General features: G+C 43.9%; 1 protein-coding gene across 5 annotated transcripts in view; it reads right to left on the bottom strand.

The window, feature by feature from the left end:
* RTKN (rhotekin) overlaps positions 1-21041 on the bottom strand; it is an 85199-nt gene that overhangs the window by 16708 nt on the left and 47450 nt on the right. For all 5 annotated transcript variants that reach the window (XM_067468460.1, XM_067468463.1, XM_067468459.1 and 2 more), the window contains exons 3-7: positions 18451-18512; positions 10720-10773; positions 7545-7662; positions 3528-3761; positions 3341-3435 (exon numbers count right to left, since the gene is read on the bottom strand). In XM_067468460.1, coding sequence (XP_067324561.1) covers positions 3341-3435; positions 3528-3761; positions 7545-7662; positions 10720-10773; positions 18451-18512 — 563 coding nt within the window. The remainder of the gene's footprint in view (positions 1-3340; positions 3436-3527; positions 3762-7544; positions 7663-10719; positions 10774-18450; positions 18513-21041) is intronic.

The raw sequence follows: 21041 nt of genomic DNA, 5'->3' as shown, positions 1-21041 counted from the left end.
AGAGTTCCACTGCTGAACAGCTCTCACAGTCAGGAAGTTCTTCCTAATGTTCAGATAGAATCTCCTCTCTTGTAGTTTGAAGCCATTGTTCCGCGTCCTAGTCTCCATGGAAGCAGAAAACAAGCTTGCTCCCTCCTCCTCCCTGTGGCTTCCTCTCACATATTTATACATGGCTATCATATCCCCTCTCAGCCTTCTCTTCTTCAGGCTAAACATGCCCAGCTCCTTAAGCCGCTCCTCATAGGGCTTGTTCTCCAGACCCTTGATCATTTTAGTCGCCCTCCTCTGGACACATTCCAGCTTGTCAATATCTCTCTTCAATTGTGGTGCCCAGAATTGGACACAATATTCCAGGTGTGGTCTAACCAAAGCAGAATAGAGGGGTAGCATGACTTCCCTAGATCTAGACACTATGCTCCTATTGATGCAGGCCAAAATCCCATTGGCTTTTTTTGCCGCCACATCACATTGTTGGCTCATGTTTAACTTGTTGTCCACGAGGACTCCAAGATCTTTTTCACACGTACTGCTCTCGAGCCAGGCGTCACCCATTCTGTATCTTTGCATTTCATTTTTTCTGCCAAAGTGGAGTCACACAGGAAGGAAAGAGTTGTGTTATTCAGGCCACGAACCAATTGCTGGGATTGGTACAATGGGGGGAATGGACAAAGCATTCCCCGCTTTGCCTTTCCCTGGATGTCTAAGGCAAGCTGTGGCTTCATGCTCCCCATTGCACCTGTGGGGAGTGGGGGTTTTATGGGATGGAGCTCAAGGGGAGCCCACTGCACCTTGTTGGAGTTCAGCTTGTGATTGTGTTTTGGGTCAGGGTGTTTTGAATGTGGGAAGTGATGCCAAAGAATATCAAGATGGCAATGGTTTGGTCAATGATACTGATGCAGAGAAGGACCAGGAGACCCCTGTGCAAAGTGGAGTTTCCTATGAGGATGTCCCTCAAGGGTGTGGGGATGATGATGTACACCCTGAATTGCTACCAGAGGGTTCCCACGATTTGGGGCTTGAAAACAACTGGGCACCTGGCTCGGCTGCAAAACTTAATGAGCAAATAGATAGGAGGCAGGAGATTGTATTGTCGAAGGCTTTCATGGCCAGAATCACTGGGTTGTTGTAGGTTTTTCCGGGCGATATGGCCATGTTCTGGAGGCAATAAACCTATTTTTCCTAGTTCCAACAGATCTCACTACCTCTGAGGATGCTTGCCATAGATGCAGGCGAAACGTCAGGAGAAAAATTGCCTCCAGAACATGGCCATATAGCCCGGAAAAGCCTACAACAACCCAGGCAGGAGATTAGTCAAAACAGGCAGACCGAACAGTGGCTTCGGCGGTCTGCCAGGATCTGACAGAAAAAGATAAGGGAATCTCAACTAAGGTGAAACCAATTTCTGAGTGCTGGGGATAGTTTAACGAGGGGATAAAAGTTCCAAGTATGGAAAATATAGTCAGATGAAGCATCGTTTGGAATCAAGTGTAGTTCTCTTCCTTGTTCATGGAAGCCTTGCTGGGAAGATTCCTATCTAAGTATTTCTTGTTTCATGGTTTGGATTATTGGATTGTATGAATGCATACTCATGCCTTGGATTAATGCTTCCTGGTTTTCTGAATTATATCAGAGAAGTGTGGACTTTGTTTTTATGGACCTTGCTGAAGTTGTAAAATAAAGTTGTTTATAGCCTAAGGTGGCTGTGATTGATCTGTTCCTGCTTTGCTGTGCTGCCGATGTCACTGACAATATGCTGTGCCCAAGTTGGTTCATGTCAGACTATACAGAAAAAATACTGAAATCAAGAAGCATGTGGACAATTTCAGCGGAAAGGAGGAAACCATGAAAATAAAAAAAACCTGTCCACCAGTATTTAAAAAAAACCTAAAATCAGGACCGTAAGTAAAGAGAAAGGGAATTCCAAACAAGAATCAATCAGGGCCTGCTAACACCTCCCAACAAAGGATTCCCTCAGGCAGCAACCAGCCAGACTTTGAAGCTGCAAGGCTATTAAATGCTAATCAAGGTGGCCAATTGCAACATTCACACCTACCTCTAGCAGAATAGAGTTCTGCTAGATATATCAGATATATCAACCCCACTTGCCTAGTTTCCAACAGACCCCTCAACCTCTGAGGATGCCTGCCATGGATGTGAGCGAAACATCAGGAGAGAATGCTTCTGGAACATGGCCAGACAGCCTGGACAACTCACAGCAACCCAGTGATTCTGGCCATGAAAGCCTTTGATAACATATACACCTTTTGCATTAGTTTAACAAACAATGGTTCTTTCCTCCGACCATGGACACTCCACAGGTATATATACTCCACTTGCTTGACTACCATCAGATCATCTGGAGATGCCAGTAGCCACAGGTGCAGGCGAAACGTCAGGAGAAAATGCTACTAGAAAATAGCCATAGAACTTCCCACTGATTCCAGCTGTGAACCTTTTACATTAGTTTAACAGACAATGGTTCTTTGCTCCCACTGTGGACACTCCCACAGCAATATATACTCCACTTGCTTGACTACCATCAGATCATCTGGAGATGCCAGTAGCCACAGGTGCAGGCAAAACATCAGGAGAAAATGCTGCTACAAAATAGCCATAGAACTTCCCACTGATTCCAGCTGTGAACCTTTTACATTAGTGTAACAGACAATGGTTCTTTGCTCCCACCGTGGACACTCCCACAGGAATATATACTCCACTTGCTTGACCACCATCAGATCATCTGGAGATGCCAGTAGCCACAGGTGCAGGCGAAACGTCAGGAGAAAATGCTACTAGAAAATAGCCATAGAACTTCCCACTGATTCCAGCTGTGAACCTTTTACATTAGTTTAACAGACAATGGTTCTTTCCTCCCACTGTGGACACTCCCACAGGAATGTATACTCCACTTGCTTGACTACCATCAGATAATCTGGAGATGCCAGTAGCCACAGGTGCAGGCGAAACGTCAGGAGAAAATACTACTAGAAAATAGCCACTGATTCCAGCTGTGAACCTTTTACATTAGTTCAACAGACAATGGTTCTTTCCTCCCACTGTGGACACTCCCACAGGAATATATACTCCACTTGATTGACTACAATCAGATTATCTGGAGATGCCAGTAGCCACAGGTGCAGGTGAAACGTCAGGAGAAAATGCTGATTCCAGCTCTGAAAGCCTTTGACAACACAGAGAGATTTCTCCAAAAGGACTTCACCCAAAAGCATTCCAATTTTGGGCACAAATGCTGTTTTTCAATGCCGCCCTACAAGGCTGGGACCCTTCTGAGACCCACACAGCACCCCCAAAACCCCCTATAACTCCCCGCCTTAAATACCATTGCTGGTGACAACGAGATCGTGGGTGCGAAAGGTGTCCTGGATGTGGGTCAGGCGGAGGGTGGTGCAGGCCAGCAGCTGGTACTTGGGACCCCTGCAAGGGAAGAGAGGGAGCGTTCAGGAGGGTACACGCACCCCCAAAAAAGATGCACATTTGATGCCCGAGGGATAAGGGGGGGTACTCACGCCACGCTGGGGGCCGGCAGCAGGAGTGGGCTGCTCCCTCCGTTGCTCAGGGGACTCCCGGGCACGGCACCGGGCCCCTCCATAGCCGTCCGCACCCGCTTCCCGGAGGAGCGCCCCAAGGAGCTGCTCAAGCGGCTGGCCAGCTTTTTTGGGGTGCTGCCCAGGGCTGAGTCCTCCTCCAAGCCGGCGCTGTAGAGCTCCACCTTCAGCTCAAAGTCGGGTCCAGCTTCCCTGCTATTGGGGGGACAAAGAGAGTTTGGGGAGGGGGCACGTCAGCAGCGGAGAAAGGTGGCCCATTGCAACCTGGACCAGTAAGCTCTCCCCTCCCAAACAAAGGATGTCCCTAGGCAGCAGTGAACAGGCTTTGCACGTGCAAGGCTAAGGTAAAGGTAAAGGTAAAGGTAAAGGTAAAGGTTTTCCCCTGACATTAAGTCTAGTCGTGGGACTAGACTCTGGGACTCTGGTGCTCTGGTGCTCATCTCAATTTCTAAGTCAAAGAGCCGGCGTTGTCCGTAGACACCTCCAAGGTCATGTGGCCAGCATGGCTGCACGGAGCTGTCAATTGCTAATCAAGGTGGCTGATTGCAACATTTGCCTCAAATAGAAAGAGTTCTTTTTCCCATCCTGGACATTATTCCACAGATATATATACTAGGCTTGGGTGGTTTCGTTAGTTAATTTCGTAATTCGTTATTAATTCATATTTAAATTAGCTTATGATCCAATATCGAGCCATGCAGGAATAGTGTGAGGAGTAATTAAGAATCGAAACAATTTTTCCAATTTTCGTAATTATTTTCGTAATATAATATAATAATATATAATACAATATATTATAATAATATAATATACAATAATATAATATAATAATATTATAATATAATATATATAATAATATATAATATAATATAATAATATATAATATAATATTATTATTATAATATAATATATTATAATAATATAATATACAATAATAGAATATAATAATATTATAATAATATAATATATATTATATAATATAATAACATATAACATAATAATATTATAATAATAATATAATATAATAATATTATAATAATATAATATATATAATATAATATAATAATATATAACATAATAATATTATTATTATAATAATAGAATATAATAATATTATAATAATATAATATATATTATATAATATAATAACATATAACATAATAATATTATAATAATAATATAATATAATAATATTATAATAATATAATATATATAATATAATATAATAATATAATAATAATATAATAATAATATAATATAATATAATATAATATAATATAATATAATATAATATAATATAATATAATATAATATAATATAATATAGTTGTTGTGTGTTTTCTCACACCAACAGTCAACAACAGAGGGAGAGGGAAGCTTCAGAAGTTCCCCCTGTCCCGTTTGGAGGTTTTTTTTAGCATATTGTGCAATCGCGTCCGCCATTAACGAATCAATTCGAAATTTACGAAATTTCGTAAATTTCTAAATTTTTTAAAGAAAAATTTCGGAATTCTTTAAAAAAATGAGACACAATGGACCCCTAAAAACGAAACAAATTTAGAAACAATTTTTTCCGTTGTTACCCAAGCCTAATATATACACCCCACTTGCCTCACTAGCAACAGACCTCTGAACAAACCTATGACGATGTCAGCCACAGATGTAGGCGAAATGTCAGGAGAGAATGCTACTGCAACATGGCCATACAGCCTGGAAAACTCACAGCAACCCCAGGAAATCCTTCGACAACATATCTCTTATGTATGTTGCTCAAATGGGAGGAGGAGAGGCCACTGGCGCATGAAACTGGGACATTTCAAGGCCAGGCAGGAGGCCCACGGAGAAAATTTACTCGGATTGAATGCTCACCTATTTTGACAAAATTGCCTTGCCAAAATTAGATTTGCCTAATAATAATAATAAACAACTTTATTTATACCCTGCCACCATCTTCTCCAATGGGAACTCGGGGCGGCTTACATGATGCCAAGCCTGAACAACAGAATACAATATAATAAGATACAAATTGCAATAAACTAATCATAGCATTAATATATAAAACATATTAAACAATATACACAAAACATAAAAAGAAGAAAAAAAAAGCTGTAAATCAAACATAATGACAGTGAGCGGGCCATATGTACATAAAATGATTTAAAAACTCAGCCTAGCTGAGCCTGGGAGTTTTGACAACAGTTACATGTTTAAGTGAGATAAAGGAGCAGAATTATTTGTAAGGGAGGACTCATAGAGAGGCATCTTAGTTGACCAAAAGGTCTCAGGTTCCAATCTGGGGAGCGGCGTGAGCTTCCACTGTCAGCCCCAGCTTCTGCCAACCTAGCAGTTTGAAAACACACAAATGTGAGTAGATCAATAGGTATCATTCCAGCGGGAAGGTAAGGGCACTCCATGCAGTCATGCCAGTGGCCATATGACCTTGGAGGTATTTACACTGGCTCTTCGGCTTAAAAATGGAGATGAGCACCAGAGTCCCAGAGTCGGACATGACTGGACTTAATGTCAGGGGAAAAGATTTATAATTTTTCTACAGGAAAAATGGGAAGAAACATCAGTTATTGGAGTTTGCCCCCATATTAGATGTGTGTAAATAAAAGTGCAAATGTATATCCAGTGTTACCCAAAGAGAATAGAAAAAGAATGGGTAAAAATCAGCAGGGAATGAGTGTGAGGTTTGCAGGCTACCTTTAATAGTCTAATATCTGGCTATAGCAGCGTTTCTCAAGCTGGGGGTTGGGAAAGGGGGTTGCAAGGGGGTTTCAGAGCGGGTCACCAGAGACCATCAGAAAACACATATTTCTGATGGTCTTAGGAACCCTTTTGGCAGAGAGGGCTGAAGATCTCTCAGCTGTCTTTCTCTTTCTTTTTGGTGTTGGTGAACTACAACTCCCAGAATTCAAAAACAGCCCCTCTCCAATTGTTGGCACACTACCTACATGTTGGCCAAGTAGGTAGTGTGCCAAGTTTGGTGCAGATCCATTTTGGGATGGGTTCATAGTGCTCTTTGATTGTAGGTGAACTATAAATCCCAGCAATTACAACTCCCAAATGTTAAGGGACCTCATCACACTAGAGAATGAATCCACTTTAAATCCAGTTTCCACCTCTTGCAGAATTCTGGGGTTTGTAGTTTAGTGAGGCTGTTAAAGGCTCCTTGCGAAACTACAAACCCCAGAATTCTGCAAGAATTCAAAGTGGATTCATTTTCTACTGTGATGCGGTCCAAGGTCTATTTTCCCCAAACTCCACCAGTGTTCACATTTGGGCATACTGATGTGTGCCACGTTTGGTCCAGATCCATCACTATTTGAGTCCACAGTGCATTCTGGATGTAGGTGAACTACAACTCCAAAACTCACGGTCAATGCGCACTACAACTACAACTCCCAGAATTCAAAAACAGCACCTCTCCAACTCCACCAGTATTCCGTGTTGGCCATGTAGGTAGTGTGCCAAGTTTGGTGCAGATCCATCACTATTTGAGTCCACAATGCTTTCTGGATTTAGGTGAACTACAACTCCAAAACTTAAGGTCAATGCCCACCAAACCCTTTCAGTATTTTCTGTTGGTCATTCGAGTTCTGTGTGCCAAGTTTGGTTCAATTCCATCGTTGGTGGGGTTCATAATTCTCTTTGATTGTAGGTGAACTATAAATCCCAGCAACTACAACTTCCAAAGGACAAAATCAATCCCCCTCCAACCACAACAGTATTCACATTTGGGTGTATTGGGTATTTGTGCCAAATTTGGTCCAGTGAATGAAAATACCTCCTGCATATTAAATATTTACATGACGATTCATAACAGGAGCAAAATGATAGTTCTGAAGTAGCAACGAAAATAATGTTATGGTTGGGGGTCAACACAACATGAGGAACTGTATTAAGGGGTCATGGCACTAGGAAGGACGTCTTAGATGTAGTTGTGTAGATATATATGGATTAATTATGGACTCACAAGAGGATGCTGTTCTCAAAGCAGATGTCGGTCAGCGTCCGGTCGACCAGCACCATCTCCGTGTCGTAGATCTCGGTGCCGATTTGGAGCAAGCAGAACACGGCACAACGATGCAAGTCTGGGACGGGGAGGAAGCAGAGGGTCTCACATCTAAAGCCCCCCCCAAACCCACCAACATTATGCTCCCCTTGCTCCCCAAACAGCAAGATCTCCAGGCTGGATACGCTGCAGATTTCCTGCAGCAGCATCAGGAGGGTGGACTAGATGACCTTTGGGGATCCCATCATAGGCTGGATTTACATTGCAATACAATGCAGCTTCAATCTGCATTATATGGTCAACATAGAGTAGGCATGGGCAAACTTGGTCCCTCCAGGTGCTTTGGACTCCAACTCCCACAATTCCTAACAGCCGGTAGGCTGTTAGGAATTGTGGGAGTTGGAGTCCAAAACACCTGGAGGGACCAAGTTTGCCCATGCCTGGTGCAGAGCCATATAAGTCAGCTAACTGTATTGGAGCATGTAAAAATCAGTTGGTGAGTGTGTTAACTGAAAAATGCAAAGAACTAAGCTGATTGGACGGGCCATGCCAAGAAACTAGCTGAGCCTGGGAGTTTTGGCAACCGTTACATAAGTCCAAAACACCTGGAGGGACCAGGTTTGCCTATGCCTGGTGCAGAGCCATATAAGTCAGCTAACTGTATTGGAGCATGTAAAAATCAATTGGTGAGTGTGTTAACTGAAAAATGCAAAGCACGAAGCCGATTGGACAGGCCACGCCAAGAAGCTAGCTGAGCCTGGGAGTTTTGGCAACCGTTACATAAGTCCAAAACACCTGGAGGAACCAAGTTTGCCCATGCCTGGTGCAGAGCCATATAAGTCAGCTAACTGTATTGGAACATGTAAAAATCAGTTGGTGAGTGTGTTAACTGAAAAATGCAAAGCACGAAGCTGATTGGATAGGCCACACCAAGAAGCTAGCTGAGCCTGGGAGTTTTGGCAACTGTTACATGTTTAAGTCCAAAACACCTGAAGGGACCAAGTTTGCCCATGCCTGGTGCAGAGCCATATAAGTCAGCTAACTGTATTGGAGCATGTACAAAACAGTTGGTTAGTGTGTTAACTGAAAAATGCAAAGCACGAAACTGATTGGTTGGGCCACGCCAAGAAGCTAGCTGAGCCTGGGAGTTTTGGCAACCGTTACATAAGTCCAAAACACCTGGAGGGACCAAGTTTGCCCATGCCTGGTGCAGAGCCATATAAGGCAGCTAACTGTATTGGAGCATGTACAAAACAGTTGGTGAGTGTGTTAACTGAAAAATGCAAAGCACAAAGTCGATTGGACGGGCCACGCCAAGAAGCTAGCTGAGCCTGGGAGTTTTGGCAACCGTTACATGTTTAAGTCCAAAACACCTGGAGGGACCAAGTTTCCCATGCCTGGTGCAGAGCCATATAAGGCAGCTAAACGTATTGGAGCATGTAAAAATCAGTTGGCGAGTGTGTTAACTGAAAAATGCAAAGCTGATTGGATGGCCACGCCAAGAAGCTAGCTGAACCTGGGAGTTTTGGCAACCGTTACATAAGTCCAAAACACCTGGAGGGACCAGGTTTGCCCATGCCTGGTGCAGAGCCATATAAGTAAGCTAACTGTATTGGAGCATGTAAAAATCAGTTGGTGAGTGTGTTAACTGAAAAATGCAAAGCACGAAGCCGATTGGACAGACCATGTTAAGAAGCTAGCTGAGCCTGGGAGTTTTGGCAACAGTTACATGCTTAAGTTTTCTGATATGATTGTTTTAATAATGGAAACGGCTGTATGATTGTATAACTAATGTTATTGTGTATTTATGGTTTTATATTGTTGTTTACTGTGATATTTGCATCGAATTGTTCCCACTCTGAGTCCCCCTCAGGGATTGAGAAGTGCGGGGTAGAAATGTTGTAAACAAATAAAATAAAACACATTTTCTGTGCAAGGGTTTGCCAAGACAGTTCTGTATTTTTGTTCCTTGGCTGCTGGAAGGGGATCCTTCACATGGACACCTAAGAACCATTTGAATCTCTCTCGAAGGACATGGTATGGGTCAATGCAACTGTTCTCACGAGTGTATTGATGTTCAATGTATTGTCGAAGGAGGAAACCATGAAAATGAACAAAATCTGGCTACCAGTATTTTAAAAACTCTAAAATTACAACAGCAAAACAACAGAGGGAAAACAAGAAGGGACATCTAATCACCTCTCAACAAAGGATTGCCCCAGGCACTGCCAGGCCATCAAATGCTAATCAAGGTGGTCAGATGAAACATTCACACCTAGCTCCAACACACAAGAGTTCTTTGTCCCACCCTGGTCATTCAACAGACATATAAACCCATTTTCCTGGTTCCAATAGACCTCACTACCTCTGAGGATGCTTGCCATAGATGCAGGCGAAATGTCAGGAGAGAATGCCTCTAGAACATGACCATATAGCCAGAAAAAACCTACAACAACCTGTATTGATGTTGTATTGTCGAAGTCTTTCATGGCCGGAATCACTGGGTTGTTGAAGGTTTTCCGGGCTATATGGCCATGTTCTAGAGGCATTCTCTCCTGACGTTTCGCCTGCATCTATGGCAAGCATCCTCAGAGGTAGTGAGGTCTGTTGGAACTAGGAAAAAGGGTTTATATATCTGTGGAATGACCAGGATGAGACAAAGAACTCTTGTCTGCTGGAGCTAGGTGTGAATGTTTCAACTGACCACCTTGATTAGCATTTGATGGCCTGGCCGTGCCTGGGGGAATCTCCTGTATTGGTGTTGCTCTGCATAACAAAGAGTAAACACCTTATTCTTTACTGATCATCTACGTGGCATATCTTTTCGCTACCAAGACAGTGTGTGGATGGGTAAACACGTGAGCTACATGTGATTTTCATTCCACCAGAAACTGCAAAGTCTAACCCATTAAAATCAAATTAGTTCACAATTTTCTGGTAAAAAAAGAAGCAAGTTAATTAAATCCATTCCCAAACTCATGTGATCAACATACGCTAGGATGTCGACATGCGCCTAAGTTCCAGAATTAAGCTTGTAATCAATGTATTGAGACACAAGGGAATCTCTGTGTCAGGAGCCAACACAATTTGCATTTCCCTATTGGCTTTTGATGCAAAGCCTCAGAGGAGAACTTACCCCCTTTGTTCTTGAAGTATTCGGTGTCCTTCCACATCAGGGGGATCCGGAGGTCTGGAACGGGAGGGAGAAGAGAGTTAGTTAGTATCGTCTTATTAATATAGAATCCTAGAGTTGGAAGAGACCTCCTGGGTCATCCAGTCCAACCCCATTCTGCCAAGAAACAGGAAAATCACATTCAAAGCACCCCTGACAGATGGTCATCCAGCCTCTGCTTCAAAGCCTCCAAAGAAGGAGCCTCCACCATACTCTGCGGCAGAGAGTTCCACTGCTGAACAGCTCACACAGTCAGGAAGTTCTTCCTCATGTTCAGGTGGATTCTCCTCTCTTGTAGTTTGAAGCCATGGCTCCATTGCGTCCTAGTCTCCAAGGAAGCAGAAAGGAATCACAGAATCCTAGAATCAAAGAGTTGGAAGAGACCTCCTGGGCCATCCAGTCCAACCCCATTCTGCCAAGAAGCAGGAATATTGCATTCAAATCTCCCCTGACAGATGGCCATCCAGCCTCTGTTTCAAAGCCTCCAAAGAAGGAGCCTCCACCACACTCTGGGGCAGAGAGTTCCACTGCTGAACAGCTCTCACAGTCTTTCTAATGTTCAGATGGAATCTCCTTTCTTGTAGTTTGAAGCCATTGCTCCATTGCGTCCTAGTCTCCAGGGCAGCAAAAAACAAGCTTTCTCCTTCCTCCCTATGACATATTCCCTTCACATATTTATCCATGGCCCTCATCCTGTTTCCTCTCATCCTTCTCTTCTTCAGGCGAAACATGCCCAGCTCCTTAAGCCGCTCCTCATAGGGCTTGTTCTCCAGACCCTTGATCATTTTAGTCACTCTCCTCTGGACACATTCCAGCTTGTCAGCATCTCTCTTCAATTGTGGTGCCCAGAATTGGACACAATATTCAGGTGTGGTCTAACCAAGGCAGAATAGAGCATGGGGAGCATGACTTCCCTGGATCTAGGCACTATTGATGCAGGCCACAATCCCATTGGCTTTTTTTGCTGCTACATGACATTGTTGGCTCATGTTCCACTTCCTGTCCACAAGGACTCCAAGATCTTTTTCCCATGTCCTGTTCTCGAGCCGGGCGTCCCCCATTCTGTCTCTTTGCATTTCATTTTTTTCTGACTAAGTGGAGTCTCTTGCATTTGTCCCTGTTGAACTTCCTTGTGTTAGTTTTGGCCCATCATCTCTCTCATCTGTGAAGATCGCTTTGAATTCTGCTCCTGTCCTCTGGAGCATTGGCTATCCCTCCCAATTTGGTCTAATCTGCTGTAACATCCAGTAAGTGACGGGGTGTCTATAATTGGATGTCTTCCGGGCAGCTCGGTGTTGCTGAGGTTGGACTGAATGGTCTCCAGAGGGCCCTTCCAATGGGACAAACAAGGAAACCAAGGAGCTATACATTCACTACTGGGACCCTATCTACATTGCCCTATAATGCAGCTTTAAGGAGCTGCATTATAAAACATCCCTGACAGGTGGCCATCCAGCCTCTGTTTCAAAGCCTCCAAGTGTTGGGAATCAGCCTGTGTTTGTGTTCCAGGGTCATGATGCTTCTGATGATGTGGGCAGTGATGTGGGAAATGCTGAGAGAAATGATGGCGCGGAGGCTGAGGTGCAAGATGGAGATGGTTTGGTCAATGATTTTCATACAAACAATGACAGAGAGTCCTCAGTGCAAAGGGCGGTTTCTCATGAGAATATCCCTGCTGGGCCTAGCAATGATGGTTCACTCCCTCTCTCTGTGAGCTCTCAGGTTAAACCACTGAGCTGCTGAACTTGCTGACCGAAAGGTCGGAGGTTCGAATCCAGGGAGCAGAGTGAGCTCCTGCTGTTAGCCCCAGCTTCTGCTAATATTGCAGTCCGAAAACATGCAAATGTGAGTAGATCAATAGGTACAACTTCTGTGGGAAGGGGACAATGCTCCATACAATCATGCCAGTGGCCACATGACCCTGGAGGTGTCTATGGATAATGCCAGCTCTTTGGCTTAGAAAGCCAGAGTTGGACACAACTAGACTGAATTCCATGGGAAAACCTTACCCTTTAAACTACATTATATGGTCACTGTAGACCAGTGGTTCTCAACCTTGCTAATGCCGTGACCCCTTAATGCAATTCCATATGTTGTGGTGACCCTCAACCATAATATTGTTTTCGTTGCTACTTGATACATCCTGCATATCGGATATTTACATTACGAATTATAACAGTATTAAAATGATAACTGTCATTTTAATACTGTTATAATTCGTAATGTAAATATCCGATATGCAAGATGTATTTTCATTCACTGGAGTAAATTGAGCACAAATACCCAATATGCCCAAATGTGAATGCTAGTGGGGTTGGGGGGGGATTGATTTTGTAATTTGGGAGTTGTAGTTGCTGGGATTTATAGTTCACCTATAATCAAAGAGCATTCTGAACTCCACCAGCGATGGAGTTGCTGGGATTTATAGTTCACCTATAATCAAAGACCAACAGAAAACACTGGAAGGGTTTGATGGGCATTGACCTTGATTTTAGGAGTTGTAGTTCTATATCCAGAGGAGTATTGTGGATTCATGCAATGATGGATCTGGACCAATCTTGGCACAAATACTCAATATGCCCAAATGTGAACACTGGTGGAGTCTGGAGAAAATAGACCTTGACATTTGGGAGTTGTAGTTGTTGGGGTTTATAGTTCACCTACAACCAAAGAGCATTCTGAACTCCACCAAACATTAGAATTGGGTCAAACTTCCCACACAGAATCCCAATGACCAAGAGAAAATACTATGTTTTCTGATGGTCTTTGGCGACCCCTCTGACACCCCCTCACGATCCCCTCAGGGGTCCCGACCCCCAGGTTGAGAAACACTGTACTACACCATTATTTGGTCATGTCAGGAGCGACTTGAGAAACTGCAAGTCGCTTCTGGTGTGAGAGAATTGGCCGTCTGCAAGGACTACACAATTATATTGTAATATTATTAGTAATATTATTGTAATATTATTAGTAATATTACATGTAATATGAAATATATACCGTAATTATAATATTGTATTATTATTAGTAATATTATATTGTATCTATATAAATAAAAATGTAATGTTCGTTTGTGGGATCAACATAACTCAAAAACCACTGAGTCTACACTGACCATATAATGCAGTTCCAAATGACATTACATGGCAGTGTAAACAGGACCTGTGTTTTGTTCCTGCAATGGATGCCTTTTCTTCTGCTGACACATTCCCCAGACGCAAATACGACACAGTTGCAGCCTTGGCTTTTCCAACTATTAATGGAATTCCAGCTGCTGCCATCAATATTCATGTCAAAGGCTTCCTTTTGTGGAACCTACTGGATACCAATGGGATTAGAAAGCACTTAAGGCAGCAATCTCTGGGCACAGCTAGACTGCAGTTTGACACCATTTGACTGCTATGGCTCAATGCTATGGGACCCCGGGAGTTGTAGTTTGCTGAGGCAGCAGCGCTCTTGGCAGAGGAGGCTAAAGACCTTGCAAAACTACAATATAGCATTGGAACATGGAGGGTGAAGTAGTGCCAAAATGCATCCATTCTATAGCAAGTACAGGCAAACCCAGGCCTGGGGGCTAGATGCGGATCCTTGGGTTTTTTTCTCGGGTCGTCCTCTCTCTCACCATCCTATCCTCCCTTCCTCTCTTTCCTTCCTCCTTACCTCTCTTCCTTCCTTGCCTCCCTTTCTCCCTTCTTCCTTCCTTCCCTCCCTTCTACCCTTTTGTCCTTCCTTTCCTCTCTCCCTCTTTCTCCTTCCTTCCTTCCTTCCTTCCTTCCTTCCTTTCTTCGTTCCTTCCTTCCTTTCTTCCTTCCCTTTTGTCTTTCCTTCCTTTTCTCTTTCCTTCCTCCCCTCACTCTTCCTCCCTCCATCCATTCTCTTCCACCCTTCCTCCCTTCTCTCTTTCCTTCTTCATTGCCTTTCTTCCTTCTTTCCTTTTGCCTTTCCTTCCTTCTCTCTTTCCTCCCTCCCTCCCCTCCCTCTTCCTCCCTCCATTCTATTCAACCCTTCTACCCTTCCTTCTCCCTCCCTCCCTTCCTTCCTTCCTTCCTTCCTTCCTTCCTTCCTTCCTTCCTTCCTTCCTTCCTTTCCAACTTTTTGTTCTTCCTTCCCTCTCTCCTTCCTTCCTTCCTTCCTTCCTTCCTTCCTTCCTTCCTTCCTTCCTTCCTTCCTGTTAGCCGGCCTGAGTCCCTCTTTGGAGGTCAAGAAGACCGGGTTATAAAAGCTCGAAATAAATAATAAATAATTTCTCCCTTTCCTCCCTCCCCTCCCTCTTCCTCCCTCCATTCTATTCAACGCTTCCACCCTTCCTCCCTTTTCTCTTTCCTTCCTTCCTTCCTTCCTTTCCACCCTTTTGTCCTTCCTTCTCTCTCTCCTCCCTCGCGCCTTCTTTCTCCCTTCCTTCCCTCCTACCCTTTTGCTTTCCTTCCTTTTCTCTTTCCTCCCTCCATTCTATTTAACCCTTCTACCCTTCCTTCTCTCTTTTCTTCCTCCTTCCTTCCTTTCCTTCCTTCCTTCCTTCCTTGCTTCCTTCTTTCTTTCCTTCCTTCCATTCCACCCTTTTGTCCTTCCTTCCATCTCTCCTCCCTCTCTCCTTCTTTCTCCTTCCTTCCCTCCTTCCCTTTTGCCTTTCCTTCCGTCTCCCTTTCCTTTATCCTTCCCTCCCTTCCTTCCTTCATTGTACCTTTCCTTCCCTTCACCGTTCTCTTCCTCCCTTCCTTCTCCTTTTTCTTTCTTCCTCCTTACCTTCTTTCCTTCCATCCTTCCCTTCCACTCTTCATCCTTCCTTCCTTCCCTTTTGTCTTTCCTTTATCTTTCCTTCCCTTCCTTGCTTTCCTTCATTGCATCGTTCTCTTCTTCCCTTTCTTTTCTTCCTCTTTCCCTCCCTTCCCTCCATCCTTCCCTTCCAACCTTTCATCCTTTCTTCCTTCCATTTTGTCTTTCGTTCTTTCCTTCCTTCCTTCCTTCCTTCTTTCCTTCCTTCCTTCCTTCCTTCCTTCCTTCCTTCCTTCCTTCCTCCCTCCTTCACTCTCTCCATCTTTCTTCTTCCCTCCCTTCCTTCCATTCCACCCTTCTGTCCTTCCTTCCCTCTTTCCTCCCTCTCTCCTTCTATCTCTTTCCTTCCCTTTGGTCTTTCCTTCCTTCTCTCTCTTTTCTTTATCCTTCCCTCTCTTCCTTTCTTCCTTCATCCTTCCTTTCTTTCCTTGCATTGTTCTCTTCCTCCCTTTCTTCATTTCTTCTCTTTTTTCTTCCATCCTTCCCTTCCACCTTTTCATCCTTCCTTCCTTCCCTTTTTCCTCCCTCCTTCCCTCTTTCTCTTTCCATCCCTCCCTCCCTCCCTTCCTTCCATCCATCACCGGGTGGCCAGTCTTCCTAGCAGGGAGTGTTAGCATGTGGCCCCCAAGTTAGAAAGTTTGCCCTCCATCCTGAGAGGAACGCCTTATTAAGACTGGTGAGTTTACATTGCAGTAAACACATACAGGATTGTATTCGTGTGTACTAAGTAACTAAGACCTTGTTGTTCCTATCGGCCCCAATACATGAGCAAATAGAATGGCCTGGGGAGCAATAGAGCCTGTCTCGTGGTGCCTGCTCAATTCAGTAGGCAACTGATTTTTCCATTTGGAAGAAAAATCCTGAAGATTGCAAAAGCTGTTGAAATTTGTGTATACACACACACACACAAACTACACAAATTCCCAAGTCTGCTCAGAGTGTTATACCACCCTGGCTATAAAAAGAGGGTTTTCTTAGCACAATTTCTTCATAGGAGGCTTTCCATGACCGTCAAAGAATAATAGAGTTGGAAGAGTACCCCAAGGGCCATCTAGCCCAACCCCATCTGCCATGCAGGAAAAGCACAATAAAACATCCCCGACAGGTGGCCATCCAGCCTCTGTTTCAAAGTCTCCAAGTGTTGGGAATCAACCCATGTTTGTATTCCAGGATCACGATGCTTCTGATGATGTGGGCAATGATGTGGGTAATGCTGAGGGAAACGATGGTGCCGAGGCTGAGGTGCAAGATGGAGATGTTGTGGTCAATGATTTTCAGGCGGACAATGACAGAGAGGCCCCAGTGCAAAGGGCAGTTTCTCATGAGAATATCCCTGCTGGGCCTAGCAATGATGGTTCACTCCCTCTCTCTCTGTGAGCTCTCTAGATTTGGGTTTGGAAAACAATCTGACACCTGGGAATTTTAATGAGCAGTCAGAAAGGGAGTTGAAAAACAGGCAGCTGGAGTTTAGCTAGGACAGACAACAAACTCAAGATTTACGTCGCTTCGAAAGGCTTCATCAGATAAGAGCCAAAGGAGGGGGGAAACAAAACCAGTTTCTGGGTTTTGGGATATAAGGTTTGCTTCAAGGGGAAACCTGTTAGATCAGGCATCGTTTGGAAATCAAGTTCATGTGCCATGGAAATCCTGTTTAAGAAGTCTTGTTCCTGTGGATGCGTCTAGCCCAGTGTTTCTCAACCTTCCTAATGCCATGACCCCTTAATACAGTTCCTCATGTTGTGGTGACCCCCAACCATAACATTATTTTTGTTGCTACTTCATCACTGTCCTTTTGCAACTGTTATTAATTGTAATGTAAATATCTGATATACAGGATGTATTTACATTCACTGGACGAAATTTGGCACATATACCCAATACACCCAAATTTGAATACTGGTGGGGTACGGAGAGGATTTATTGTTCATTTGGGAGTTGTAGTTGCTGGGATTTATAGTTCACCCACAATCAAAGAGCATTCTGAACTCCACCAACGATGGAATTGAACCAAACTTGGCACATGGAACTCCCTCGACCAACAGAAAATACTGGAAGGGTCTGGTGGGAATTGACCTTGGGTTTTGGAGTTGTAGTTCACCTACATCCAGAGAGCATTGTGAATTCAAACCATGATGGATCTGGATCAAACTTGGAATACTCAATATGCCCAAATGTGAACACTGGTGGAGTTTGGGGAAAATAGACCTTGACGTTTGGGAGTTGTAGTTGCTGGGATTTATGGTTCACCTACAATCAAAGAGAATTATGAACCCCACCAACAGAATTGGGCCAAATATCCCACACAGAACCCACATGACCAGCAGAAAATACTGTGTATTCTGATGATCTTTGGTGACCCCTCTGACACCCCCTTGCAACCCCCCCCCCAGGGGTCCCAACCCTCAGGTTGAAAAACACTGTTCTAGCCTTTTGGTGTTGACTAGCAGCGTTTGGATTGTCTTTGCATCCTGTTGATTCCTATTGCATATATACTGCCTTGGATTGCTTTTATATCTTGTATGGACATTGCTTTGAATTACTGCATTTTACTGACCTTTTGCTTTTTGGAACTTTCCTATTTTCTTACAAGCATTTATTTCTACTGGCTATTTTATTGAGATTCAATAAAAAAGGATTTGTTTCTTCACTCAATGTGTGGTGTGTTTTAAAATCAGAGGGCTTTTCCTGTCCTGGAGTGCAACACCAAGGAGGAAGCTTCCACCACACTCTGAGGCAGAGAGTTCCACTGCTGAACAGCTCTCTTTACAGTGAGGAAGTTCTTCCTAATGTTCAAGTGGAATCTCCTTCCCTGTAACTTGAATCTATTGCTCCATTGAGTCCCCAGGGCAACGGTAAGGAAGCCTGCTCTGTCTTCCTTTCACAAATGTAAACATAACAATCATAATAAAAACAGCTCCTTACCGGAGATGCAGACTTTGCCACGACACGGCAGGCGGTCTTCCATGGGGCCGGCATCCGAGGGACTGCAATGTGGGGTGGAAGAGGCAGAAACAGTAGGGTCAGAGACAAAGGTTGGATCTACACTGCCAAATAATGCCGTTTGAATTGCATGATGTGGTCAGTGGCCCCATCTACATTGCTATACGTTTAATGCAATATATGGTCAATGTTGACTCCTTGAATTGCATTATGCTGCATTGTAGCAGTCTACACTGACCATGTAACACAGTTTCAAACTGCATTACACGGCAGTTTAGATGGGTACAGACCCATATAATAGTAGTTCAATATAGTTCAATGCATTATGTGGTCAGTATATACCGGCTGTTAGGAATTGTGGGAGTTGGAGTCCAAAACACATGGAGGGCAAAAGTTTCCCCAGCACTCATCTATATTGACTAGGTAAAGGTAAAGGTTTTCCCCTGACATTGTCCATTTGTATCCGTCTCTGGGACTCAGGTGCTCATCTCCATTTCTAGGCCAAAGAACCAGCGTTGTCCGTAGACACCTCCAATATCATGTGGCTGGCATGACTGCATGGAGCGCCCTTATCTTCCCGCAGAAGCAGTACCTATTGATCTTCTCACATTTGAACTGCTAGGTTGGCAGAAGCTGGGGCTAACAGCAGGAGCTCACCCTGCTCCCCGGATTCAAACCTGCAAGCTTTCGGTCAACAAGTTTAGCAGCTCAGTGGTTTAACCCACTGCAGAACCAGCCTATTTATTTATTTATTTGTTTGTTTGTTTACAGTATTTATATTCCACCCCACAGGGGACTCAGGGCGGATTACAATGTACATATACATGGCAAGCATTCAATGCCATAGACACACAACATATACAGACAGACACTCAGAGGCTATTTAACATTCCAGCTTTTTCTGGCCACCAGGGAAGTTGTTGCTTCACCGTCCACCTGCAACATCAATGAAGTACTTCCTCATTCTTTGCATGCTTGCTGGAGATTTTTATGGCCTCATAAATTAGTTAAATTAGCCTTCCCACATAAGTAGTACCTAAATTTCCTACTTGACAGATGTAACTGTCTTTTGGGCTGCAATGGAGAACACTAAAGTACAGAGGCACTATTTATTCTGCACTCTATAGGATGCACTATTCATAAACCTTCCACAATGGTGAACCGGTTGGAAACAAAACGAAATCCTGTTGGGACAATGGAGCGATTAAAGTGAAGTGCAGGGAAATCCAGAAAACAAAAGGCGGCAGAAGAAAAGGAAGTGCCAATGTTTCTGCAGGAAGAAATCTCTCTCTCTGGATTCAAATTCCATGACCCTATGGCCAAGCGGCTCTCCTCCAGTTCCTAGGACAGGAGGGAGGAATCTCAGGGTGAGAGAACTGCCAGGAAATATCCCTGTTAACTCCTTTTCATGTCAGGAGCAACTTGAGAAACTGCAAGTCGCTTCTGGTGTGAGAGAATTGGCCATCTGCAAGGACGTTGCCCAGGGGATATTGCCCAGATGTTTTTTTATGTTTTTACCATCATTGCGGGATGCTTCTCTCATGTCTGCGCATGGGGAGCTGGAGCTGACAAAGGGAGCTCATCCACGCTCTCCTAGGATTCGAACCTACAATCTGTCCATTTTCAGTTCACCCATTGCACCTAAGTTAAGCGGTTTTGATATTTTACCATCCTTGAAGGAGGGAGGCGTCTCTCATGTACGCACATGGGGAGCTGGAGCTGACAGAGGGAGCTCGTCCACGCTCTCCTAGGATTCAAACCTACAATCTGTCCATTTTCAGTTCTGCCATCACAAGGATTTAACCCATTGCACCTAAGTTAAGTGTTTTTGATATTTTACCATCTTTGTGGGAGGCTTCTCTCATGTCCGCGCATGGGGAGCTGGAGCTGACAGAGGGAGCTCATCCACGCTCACCCCGGATTCAAATCTCCAACCTGTCAGTCTTTAGTCCTGCCGGTACAAGGGTTTAACCCATTCCGGCTCTGGGGAACCAGTTAAATACTTAAGAGGGTTGTTGTGAGTTTTCTGGGCTGTCTTGGCAGGGCAGCCATTTAAAACAATTAGTCTGTAGTCAGCGAACTACAGGGAAGGTTGGTTCTGTTGTGTGTTGAGAACCAGTAAAGTAGTCTGTAGTCTAAGAACTACAGGGAAAAGTTTATTCTACCGTGTTGAGAATCAGGAAGGCTTTGGCTTTTAGCCTGTGCAGTTTAGATAGGTCGAGTTGACTTATTTATATTATTAGTCAGTGTATGAGCAAAAGGGGCAGAGAACCCTAATAAGAATCTTTACTGCAACAGAAATAATATAAGGAAAGAATAAGCTTGTGCCTGAAGTAATCTGTTAAAGAAAGAAACACATTTTGAAGGAAAATAAGTTTGACACCTGTTCAGTGGAAGGAATAGTCCTCTTAAGAGTTGTTTTATGAAAAGTTATAAATGTAACCTCTGAAGATATGTGCCTCTAAGGCAGTGGTTCTCAACCTGGGGTCCCCAGATGTTTTTGGCCTACAACTCCCAGAAATCCCAGTCAGTTTACCAGCTGTTAGGATTTTTGGGAGTTGAAGGCCAAAAAA

This window comes from Anolis sagrei, chromosome 5 (genome assembly GCF_037176765.1).
Source record: "Anolis sagrei isolate rAnoSag1 chromosome 5, rAnoSag1.mat, whole genome shotgun sequence".
Classification (NCBI taxonomy): domain Eukaryota; kingdom Metazoa; phylum Chordata; class Lepidosauria; order Squamata; family Dactyloidae; genus Anolis; species Anolis sagrei.
This window is presented reverse-complemented; position numbering and strand designations above follow the sequence as displayed.